Raw genomic sequence first — 12642 nt, 5'->3', positions numbered from 1 at the left:
TCTCTGTGGTCTCTTTAATACTCTGATCTCTATATAAGCCTTATTAACTTGCTGTAGACTAAATGGATGGACTGCGCCAATAGAGAAATACTTGATGTGAAATCCGTGTGTGTGATGCTCTTTAACTGATGTTATCGTGGCTATTTCGACAAACTCTTGTGCATAAGTTGGCTCGATCATTGCAGAATTAACAGTGAGAAATTTAAGCAAGTGTGAGCAAACACAGAAAGCATTTATGTTGCAGCCCTGTCTCCTTGAAATTATGCTTATAGAAAACTAATTTAAAACCACTAATACGTTTTGAGGGAAACGTAATTCCGAGCAAATTCTGTTGTCAATTAACACAATAAGGAAATGTTGTTAATTGTGGTTTAAACTGATTTATGGACAGATCATGACAGTATTATCTGAGGTAGATTCATACTCGTTACAATCAAAATAATATCAAAAACACTAACTAGACAAAAATCTTAATTCTGGTCAGCAGCATGTTGAACTTCTGGGCTCACAATTTTTTTTTTAAAAAACAGATTAAAAAAACAACAGATAAAACAAAATTCTCAACTGTGGTCAGTATTTTCTGAACAATTTTTACACCCACAGTCTGTAATTTCTCTCGTTTCTCAATCAAAACAGTAACAGCAGACGAGCTTTGATGATGTCGTGAAGTAATGTGGGGTCAGTTACAGCCTATCTGACTTGAATGAGGCAGAAATCATGTTATGGACGAGAAAATTTATGTAAGTTTCACTCACTTTACCTTTAGTCACGTTGTGTCACATCATTCTAAGGAAACAAGACGGTTAGTCAGTCACGTTTACGAGCTAACTTAACCATTAGCCTTAGATGAGTTGACCTTACAGCTACTGTAGCTAGCATAATGTGGCAAATTCAATTGTGTGGTAATGCTGTGCTGTTATCTGTAGTAAAAACAATCATACTAAAATAACTTTATGAGCCTGTTGGATGTTAACATACAAATTAGTGACCAGCCTTCTTCTCGTACTACTACTATGACTTCTCCTTCTTCTGGTTAATAGTGGGTGGTAACCGGTGTTCAAGGTGCATTACCATCCCCTTCTACAGACGTATGTGTGGTTTGAATCAATAGAGTAGGATTTATCAAACATTATTATATCTTTATCAAGAAAAATTATATCAGGACAATTATTGTTATTTTTTATCGCCCAGCCCTACTGCCATCTTCCTCTGTCTTAGTCTTATGTGGTACATTGATGTAGTGATTTGTTACCTGAATGAAACATCGTCTCTGGATATGCAGCTATTGCGTTGCCACAACAACGTAATTAAGAAAGTAGATTAGTAAATACAAATGTGATTCCAAGGAGAGAGTGCTGCATATTGTGTTTAACAAAGGTCTAACGTTTGCCTTTTGAGCTTTAAAGCAGTAAGTAACATTGTGATTACACATGACATGATGTCTAATGAAAACTTAAATGAGCTTGGTTCTTGGTGCGCATATGTGTGGCTCTGAGCTTTATGATTCTCTCACTGGGCTACTTACTCATGGGGTCAGCAGCGGGGTTCTCACACAGCTCAGTCTTGGCCTCTCCATTGGGCCTCTCGTTGGGCTTCTGGGACAGACGTGATGACATTGTGGCAGCTGTGACCACAGCCTTGAAGCTACGCTTCCTCTTCTGTACGTTCAGCTCAGGGTGGAAGATAATGATGTACACCTTGGGCATGTAGAGCATGCCCAGTGCTACTGAGGCACTGAGGTTCATGGAGATGGTCAGGGTGGTTGTCTGAATGTACAGCTGGAAGGACACACACACAGGTAAAGGGTGAATTTAATTCAGATTTGCATAGCAAAATTTAATATAAAAAGGCAATTTCTTTCTATGTGATTTGGCAGCCCTATGAGGCAGACAAATAAGTCAGGAGTAGCATTATAAACCCTTATCAAGAAAAATGAGAGACAAGACAGCTAGGATGGCTTAACATCTGTGGCCAATTACAGAACAGTCACACTGTTGAGCACAGTGATGAGGCAAAACCTAATAATAACCATCGCCTGATAACAGAATATGAGCATCCAACGAAAAAAGTTCATTGGCCGTTGTCCTTTTTTTCAATCCTGGAGTGTAAAGAAATCTCCTGACAAAAGGAGGATGTGTTTGTTTGACTAATAATATTACAGAACCTCCCGATAATAACTGATTATTCTATTCAATGACAACATCCTTTTTTCCTATAATCTAACATTATTATCAGATCTGTAGGTGGTGTGGATATTTGCTATGTGTAGCTGTGGGGAAAGGAGCAGTCATGCGTGCGGTAACAATCCAGCAGCATTTATTAAAGCCTGACCTGCAGCTACTCAGTCAAGTCGAAGACGGTTCAAGCGTATTAATGACAATAGCAGAAGCGTCACCATGACTTTATCAAAATGTCCTCACATGGCCTCCTTTCTACCAGTCCGTCCACCTGAACCCGTGACTAGATTGATACACTACACTGTCAATGACATGTTGCACTCACCTTTCCTTTCCTCTCATATCAGCTTTTATCTCACCACTCAAGCATTCATCAGACCAATCTACTGCCGCTGAGCTGCCTCTTCCTCCACTAACCATTCCTGAAGCCGGGCGCATTTTAATTTAAATTCCTCTTAGAGTAGAGCATGAACTAAGAACACTGCAGTATACAGCGGGTCTACATTTGTTTTCCTGCAGCTCTGCACACAGTGGTGTGCAGCCTGTGAAAGGCACTCACTGCTTTAAGTGGCAAGATCATTCACAAGACCTCCATTCATGTGAGCCCTGCACAGGTATGCTCACTTAAATGCTTTCACCATAACATTCCTTTTAGAGGTTACATAACTCCTTTCACATTGTGCCTACCACAGTGTGGTAATTACAAGCTTATGTAACCCGGATCACTCTACGATTTAGGTTAACATGAATTTTCTATAGTAACTTCATTAAAAAAGGGAGGTGATTTCACTAAGAGGTAGTGAAGGCAGTAATTCAGCAGACACGCAAGATCCTCTTGTTTTATTTAAGGGTCTTGGAGGAGAAAGAATCACTTTGAGAGGGGGCATTATTGTTTCAAGAGCAGATCACCAAAGCCGCCTCACTAATCTACTGCACTTGAAAGCATCAGATGTCACTTATATGCTGCCAGCTACTGGTGATGTGAATGGGGAGAGGATACAATTGTAAACACATTAGCCACCAGTGTATCTGCAGAGCAGCGAAACGCTCACTGATTCAGTGAGAGAAAGAAATGTCACCATTTGCATACAGTTTTTCTTGGCAAATAGCACGACTAATGGTAATTTCTTTCATACCAGATCGACTCATTTACATGCCAGTCATGTCTTTGTCTTCCAATCTCCACCAATCATTCAGGTAGGCGCCTGATATCATCAACATGCCAATACACTCAACTGCCTCCCTCTCTCTCCATCCCCTCCTGTTTCTGTGTGCAGCAGCATCAGAGGCAGTGATCTGGCTGGCGCACCATGCATTAATAACTGTATGAATATCACAATGCTCTTGGTGCACTCTGTTCTGTGTTACTCCAGGCTGGGGGAGGACGGGAATGTTGCGCTTTCTGAGCTGTGAGTTTGCAGCGTTTGTGATTAGATAGCGGGGCAACCGATCAAAGTGTTGTGAAGAGTACACGTGGCGTCAAATATAATCGCCAGATAATCTCCGCCCTGTGCTGCGTTTCCATGTTTGGTTGTTGGTAACCTGTCTGGTATCCATAGCAACACTACAGAGTTTGGTGCAAGAAACTAAACACGGCTGGAATAAGCTTTTAATGAGATTCTGATACCTTAGACGCTGCAATGCTGACCCTATCAGAACTGATTTATTGACCATGCAGGAGAGTTGATTCGAGAGCAGGCGCACAATGAGTATTAGGTGCTTACTCATACTCATCGCACACAGGCAAACACACACACACACACACACACACACACACACAAAAACGGGTAGATATGTAGGCTTTCACTCCCTCTAATACAGCTACACATATACACAAACGCACACACATGAACACACCAATCCAAATCCTTTTTCTTACTGCCTCTAATCACAGAGACGGGGTTTTTCATTGTGCCTCTCGATGAGCTTGACCCAAATTCGTAGCCCCTCTCACCCACCACTCGAATGTTTAGCTCGTCACAGAACATCCATAATTAATTCCTGTTGCTTTAACATAAATAAATACATGAAGTCATTTTCACAACTGCTTGGCAACTCTCTATTTATAGCCGCGGTAATGATTTATTAACGTCCTCATCAGGAATCAAATGGTCGCTTTTGAATTTTACATCCCATTGACAAGCTGAATGCCAACATCCAGCCACAACAAGCGACATGTCTTCCATTTAGAGAAAAAGCTGCTCAGGGTAATCCTCATAATTATACCCACCAGGGATATACTTACAGCTAAGGCAATTTAGTTGGGTATGGTTGAGTACTATAAATGCACACAGCGATAAAGACTTGATTCAGTAAGTGACAATTAGGATGCTCTCTGCCCTGTCGGAGAATGCCTTCAATAATGGATCCAGGGGATTTGCAGTCTCCTCTCAACTACCTGGATGTCTCTTGTTGTTTTGGGTGGCCTACTTTCTAGCCGGGCTCATGTCATGAATAACTCTGTCTGGCTTTGTGCAGCAAAGCCCAATCCCATATTGGAGACAGTGCTCTCTGCGTGGACGCCGGTGTTCCCCTCATTTTGACTCAGCGCGGGAGGTCCCCATTTCTGGGCTTCGAGAGAAAGATAAGAGGTTGTGACACATATAAGCCACTCTGCATGTGTCAGAGCAGGTCATTAATAGTAAAAACAATGTGAGGAAGTTGCTACTGATGTTTCCTTCACATGATTTGTTGTCATACATTGTTTACATTAGCCTGTATGGTGATATGTTTGTTGCTCTAATCAGAGCCTTGGAAATCAGTTCTGATTGGACAAAAATCTACACTAGCACTACCAGTAAAAGCTTATTAGATTTATCTTTTCTGACTATTGGAGCTCTTGAATTATGATCCGTCAGAACAATGGCATGGCACCATCTTCATGACATGCGATAATGAAGATAAGGTGCAAAGAAAGGGTTCCTTAGTGAGAAGAAAACTTGTATTTGAACTCAGCGATGCCCCTCTTAACTGCTTAAAAATATCCTAATTTAACAAGAGCAGGTGGATCTATTGTTGTGTCTTGCTTTTTACTCATTTATTTCAAATTATAGCAGCGCTACAATAATTGGGAGGTGTGTTGACATTGTTATGGTTTATTTTCCAAGAGTAGGAATATATTTTCTCCCACCTATAAAGGACAAAGTAGAAGATTTCATGTTCTCAGTGGAGAGGCGTGCCACAGCCCACAGAGGGTTTCCCACATCACTCGGCAACAGATGCAGTTTGTGTGTGGCATGTTTTGTAAAATGATGTGGTTGGATAGGGCTGATATGATAATTTCACGCAGCTGAGTCAAATTACCTGCTATTTTATTTTGCATAAATTCTTTTTTTTTTTAAGCCAGACAAGTGGCTTGCCAGTGTTTACTTAAATTCTACAGTGTAATGGTTAATATCATTATAAGATTTATGGCATTTATTAATTCTGGCATAATATTTTTGTGTATATTGCATTGGCAATTAGTCTTTGTCCATGCACATGAAGAAGTGTTGCTATTTCCTGCAGTTTGGTTTTTAACCTCGTCTAATACTCCAGCCCTTAAAAGATGGAAAAAGTCTTGAATGCCAAATTTTCATTTGTTACATTCAATTTGTAGCTAGGTTTCAATATGTGTTGTTTATATGGCATACTATACTCAGACCTTTAAAAAATAAATAAATAAAAAATAAAAAAAAAATTAAATGGCATATGACACTATTACTTTTTTTTTTTTTTACATTTTTATGTTATACTATATTGTGATATTGTTATAAATGTTTTTATGCCACACTATATTATGTCTTTATATGAAGATTTTCATGTCATACTTTACTGACTTATTTTATTAAGATTTTTATGTCATACTATACTGACTTTTTTTCATGAAGATTTTCATGTCATACTATACTATGACTTTTTTTAATGAAGATTTTCATGTCACACTTTACCGACTTATTTTATTAATTTTCATGTCATACTATACTATGACCTTTTTTTTTTTTTAAGACATTTTTTTGGGGGCATTTTGGCCTTTAATTGATAGGACAGACAAGCGTGAAAGGGAGAGAGAGAGAGGGAATGACATGCAGCAAAGGGCCACAGGCTGGAGTTGAACCTGGGCCGCTGCGGCAACAACCTTGTACATGGGGCGCCTGCTCTACCACTAAGCCACCAGCGCCCCTACTATGACTTTTTTTTATTAAGATTTTCATGTCATACTATACTATGACTTTTTAAGATTTTTATATCATGTCTACTGTACTATAACTTTTTTGATGAAGACTTTCATGTCATACTATACTACAAAAGACAAAAGACTCCATTTGTACTTGTTTTCTGGGCAGATGTAGCTAGAAAGAAAATAAACTGCCTTGTCGTCTTGAGTGTTCAGCCTAACAGCCGAATGTGTTTTAAGCTACAACACTCAGAGGAAAGACAGAATAGCCGTCTACTTCAATAGCTCACAGTGTTAGAGGTATGATTAGAGATTCTGATGTGCGGTCAATACCAGTTAATGCTCAGTGAATTTTGAATGCCTTTGTCCAAATGAAGTGTGTGATTTTTCTCTGTATATTTCCATGTACTACCTGGACTGCTATGGAATTTAATACTGGTATTCATGTCCCCCTCAGGACAAGTCAATATTGAAAACATCCTAAAATGATGATGTTGATAGGTTGAGTTGAGTTTAAGCCTATGTCTTGAAAGCAGAGAGCCTGTCTTCTGAACAACTGTCTCTAATGAATTCCTTTGACTAGGACACCTTAACAGCTGAATTTTGAATGCCTTCATCCAAAAGAGAAGATTTTTATGTCATACTATACTACGACGTTTTTATGAAGATTTTTATGTTATACTATACTTTGACATTTTTATGAAGATTTATATGTCATACTATACTTTGACGTTTTTATGAAGATTTTTATGTCATACTATACTTTGACGTTTTTATGAAGATTTGTATGTCATACTATACTACAACGTTTTTATGAAGATTTTTATGTCATACTATACTATGACGTTTTTATGAAGATTTTTATGTCATACTATACTGTGACGTTTTTATGAAGATTTGTATGTCATACTATACTACAACGTTTTTATGAAGATCTTTATGTCATACTATACTTTGACATTTTTATGAAGATCTTTATGTCATACTATACTTTGACGTTTTTATGAAGATTTTTATGTCATACTATACTTTGACGTTTTTATGAAGATTTGTATGTCATACTATACTTTGACGTTTTTATGAAGATTTGTATGTCATACTATACTTTGACGTTTTTATGAAGATTTGTATGTCATACTATACTACAACGTTTTTATGAAGATCTTTATGTCATACTATACTTTGACATTTTTATGAAGATTTTTATGTCATACTATACTTTGACGTTTTTATGAAGATTTGTATGTCATACTATACTACAACGTTTTTATGAAGATCTTTATGTCAAACTATATACTATGACGTTTTTATGAAGATTTTTATGTCATACTACACTGTGACGTTTTTATGAAGATTTGTATGTCATACTATACTACAACGTTTTTATGAAGATCTTTATGTCATACTATACTTTGACTTTTTTATGAAGATCTTTATGTCATACTATACTGTGACGTTTTATGAAGATTTTTATGTCATACTATACTTTGACGTTTTTATGAAGATTTGTATGTCATACTATACTTTGACGTTTTTATGAAGATTTGTATGTCATACTATACTACAACGTTTTTATGAAGATCTTTATGTCATACTATACTTTGACGTTTTTATGAAGATTTTTATGTCATACTATACTTTGACGCGTTTTATGAAGATTTGTATGTCATACTATACTACAACGTTTTTATGAAGATCTTTATGTCAAACTATATACTATGACGTTTTTATGAAGATTTTTATGTCATACTATACTGTGATGTTTTTATGAAGATTTGTATGTCATACTATACTACAACGTTTTTATGAAGATCTTTATGTCATACTATACTTTGACTTTTTTATGAAGATCTTTATGTCATACTATACTTTGACGTTTTTATGAAGATTTGTATGTCATACTATACTACAACGTTTTTATGAAGATCTTTATGTCATACTATACTTTGACATTTTTATGAAGATTTGTATGTCATACTATACTACAACGTTTTTATGAAGATCTTTATGTCATACTATACTTTGACATTTTTATGAAGATTTTTATGTCATACTATACTACAACGTTTTTATGAAGATCTTTATGTCAAACTATATACTATGACGTTTTTATGAAGATCTTTATGTCATACTATACTTTGACATTTTTATGAAGATTTGTATGTCATACTATACTACAACGTTTTTATGAAGATCTTTATGTCATACTATAAAATGACTGTTTTATGAAGAGCTTTATGTCAGACTATACTGTGACGTTTTTATGAAGATTTGTATGTCATACTATACTACAACGTTTTATGAAGATCTTTATGTCATACTATACTTTGACTTTTTATGAAGATCTTTATGTCATACTATACTTTGACGTTTTTATGAAGATTTGTATGTCATACTATACTACAACGTTTTTATGAAGATCTTTATGTCATACTATACTTTGACGTTTTTATGAAGATTTTTATGTCATACTATACTTTGACGTTTTTATGAAGATTTGTATGTCATACTATACTTTGATGTTTTTATGAAGATTTGTATGTCATACTATACTTTGACGTTTTTATGAAGATTTGTATGTCATACTATACTACAACGTTTTTATGAAGATCTTTATGTCATACTATACTTTGACATTTTTATGAAGATTTTTATGTCATACTATACTTTGACGTTTTTATGAAGATTTGTATGTCATACTATACTACAACGATTTTATGAAGAACTTTATGTCAAACTATATACTATGACGTTTTTATGAAGATTTTTATGTCATACTATACTGTGACGTTTTTATGAAGATTTGTATGTCATACTATACTACAACTGTTTTATGAAGATCTTTATGTCATACTATACTTTGACGTTTTTATGAAGATTTTTATGTCATACTATACTTTGACGTTTTTATGAAGATTTGTATGTCATACTATACTACAACGTTTTTATGAAGATTTTTATGTCATACTATACTTTGACATTTTTATGAAGATTTTTATGTCATACTATACTTTGACGTTTTTATGAAGATTTGTATGTCATACTATACTACAACGTTTTTATGAAGATCTTTATGTCAAACTATATACTATGACGTTTTTATGAAGATTTTTATGTCATACTATACTGTGACGTTTTTATGAAGATTTGTATGTCATACTATACTACAACGCTTTTATGAAGATCTTTATGTCATACTATACTTTGACTTTTTATGAAGATCTTTATGTCATACTATACTTTGACGCTTTTATGAAGATTTGTATGTCATACTATACTACAACGTTTTATGAAGATCTTTATGTCATACTATACTTTGACATTTTTATGAAGATTTTTATGTCATACTATACTTTGACGCTTTTATGAAGATTTGTATGTCATACTATACTACAACGTTTTATGAAGATCTTTATGTCAAACTATATACTATGACGTTTTTATGAAGATTTTTATGTCATACTATACTGTGACGTTTTTATGAAGATTTGTATGTCATACTATACTACAACGTTTTTATGAAGATCTTTATGTCATACTATACTTTGACTTTTTTATGAAGATCTTTATGTCATACTATACTTTGACGTTTTTATGAAGATTTGTATGTCATACTATACTACAACGTTTTTATGAAGATCTTTATGTCATACTATACTTTGACATTTTTATGAAGATTTGTATGTCATACTATACTACAACGTTTTTATGAAGATCTTTATGTCATACTATACTTTGACATTTTTATGAAGATTTTTATGTCATACTATACTACAACGTTTTTATGAAGATCTTTATGTCAAACTATATACTATGACGTTTTTATGAAGATCTTTATGTCATACTATACTTTGACATTTTTATGAAGATTTGTATGTCATACTATACTACAACGTTTTTATGAAGATCTTTATGTCAAACTATATACTATGACGTTTTTATGAAGATTTTTATGTCATACTATACTGTGACGTTTTTATGAAGATTTGTATGTCATACTATACTACAACGTTTTTATGAAGATCTTTATGTCATACTATACTTTGACTTTTTTATGAAGATCTTTATGTCATACTATACTTTGACGCTTTTTATGAAGATTTGTATGTCATACTATACTACAACGCTTTTTATGAAGATCTTTATGTCATACTATACTTTGACATTTTTATGAAGATCTTTATGTCATACTATACTTTGACGCTTTTATGAAGATTTTTATGTCATACTATACTTTTGACGTTTTATGAAGATTTGTATGTCATACTATACTTTGATGTTTTTATGAAGATTTGTATGTCATACTATACTTTGACGTTTTTATGAAGATTTGTATGTCATACTATACTACAACGTTTTTATGAAGATCTTTATGTCATACTATACTTTGACATTTTTATGAAGATTTTTATGTCATACTATACTTTGACGTTTTTATGAAGATTTGTATGTCATACTATACTACAACGTTTTTATGAAGATCTTTATGTCAAACTATATACTATGACGTTTTTATGAAGATTTTTATGTCATACTATACTGTGACGTTTTTATGAAGATTTGTATGTCATACTATACTACAACGTTTTTATGAAGATCTTTATGTCATACTATACTTTGACTTTTTTATGAAGATCTTTATGTCATACTATACTTTGACGTTTTTATGAAGATTTGTATGTCATACTATACTACAACGTTTTTATGAAGATCTTTATGTCAAACTATATACTATGACGTTTTTATGAAGATTTTTATGTCATACTATACTGTGACGTTTTTATGAAGATTTGTATGTCATACTATACTACAACGTTTTTATGAAGATCTTTATGTCATACTATACTTTGACTTTTTTATGAAGATCTTTATGTCATACTATACTTTGACGTTTTTATGAAGATTTGTATGTCATACTATACTACAACGTTTTTATGAAGATCTTTATGTCATACTATACTTTGACATTTTTATGAAGATTTGTATGTCATACTATACTACAACGTTTTTATGAAGATCTTTATGTCATACTATACTTTGACATTTTTATGAAGATTTTTATGTCATACTATACTACAACGTTTTTATGAAGATCTTTATGTCAAACTATATACTATGACGTTTTTATGAAGATCTTTATGTCATACTATACTTTGACATTTTTATGAAGATTTGTATGTCATACTATACTACAACGTTTTTATGAAGATCTTTATGTCAAACTATATACTATGACGTTTTTATGAAGATTTTTATGTCATACTATACTGTGACGTTTTTATGAAGATTTGTATGTCATACTATACTACAACGTTTTTATGAAGATCTTTATGTCATACTATACTTTGACTTTTTTATGAAGATCTTTATGTCATACTATACTTTGACGTTTTTATGAAGATTTGTATGTCATACTATACTACAACGTTTTTATGAAGATCTTTATGTCATACTATACTTTGACATTTTTATGAAGATCTTTATGTCATACTATACTTTGACGTTTTTATGAAGATTTTTATGTCATACTATACTTTGACGTTTTTATGAAGATTTGTATGTCATACTATACTTTGATGTTTTTATGAAGATTTGTATGTCATACTATACTTTGACGTTTTTATGAAGATTTGTATGTCATACTATACTACAACTGTTTTATGAAGATCTTTATGTCATACTATACTTTGACATTTTTATGAAGATTTTTATGTCATACTATACTTTGACGCTTTTATGAAGATTTGTATGTCATACTATACTACAACGTTTTTATGAAGATCTTTATGTCAAACTATATAATATGACGTTTTATGAAGATTTTTATGTCATACTATACTGTGACGTTTTTATGAAGATTTGTATGTCATACTATACTACAACGTTTTTATGAAGATCTTTATGTCATACTATACTTTGACTTTTTTATGAAGATCTTTATGTCATACTATACTTTGACGTTTTTATGAAGATTTGTATGTCATACTATACTACAACGTTTTTATGAAGATCTTTATGTCATACTATACTTTGACATTTTTATGAAGATCTTTATGTCATACTATACTTTGACGTTTTATGAAGATTTGTATGTCATACTATACTACAACGCTTTTTATGAAGATCTTTATGTCAAACTATATACTATGACGTTTTATGAAGATTTTTATGTCATACTATACTGTGACGCTTTTTATGAAGATTTGTATGTCATACTATACTACAACGCTTTTTATGAAGATCTTTATGTCATACTATACTTTGACTTTTTTATGAAGATCTTTATGTCATACTATACTTTGACGTTTT

At 33.2% G+C, this 12642-nt stretch overlaps 1 protein-coding gene and 1 long non-coding RNA gene across 4 annotated transcripts in view; one reads left to right on the top strand and one right to left on the bottom strand.

Annotated features, from left to right (window-relative positions):
* LOC125892137 (metabotropic glutamate receptor 7-like) overlaps positions 1–12642 on the bottom strand; it is a 100568-nt gene that overhangs the window by 5472 nt on the left and 82454 nt on the right. For both annotated transcript variants that reach the window (XM_049581926.1, XM_049581927.1), the window contains exon 9: positions 1526–1778. In XM_049581926.1, the coding sequence (XP_049437883.1) occupies positions 1526–1778 (253 nt within the window). The remainder of the gene's footprint in view (positions 1–1525; positions 1779–12642) is intronic.
* The window catches only part of LOC125892143 (uncharacterized), a 37801-nt gene that overhangs the window by 13112 nt on the left and 12047 nt on the right, over positions 1–12642 (top strand). The window lies entirely within an intron of this gene.

This window comes from Epinephelus fuscoguttatus, linkage group LG7 (assembly GCF_011397635.1).
Source record: "Epinephelus fuscoguttatus linkage group LG7, E.fuscoguttatus.final_Chr_v1".
NCBI lineage: Eukaryota > Metazoa > Chordata > Actinopteri > Perciformes > Serranidae > Epinephelus > Epinephelus fuscoguttatus.
This window is presented reverse-complemented; position numbering and strand designations above follow the sequence as displayed.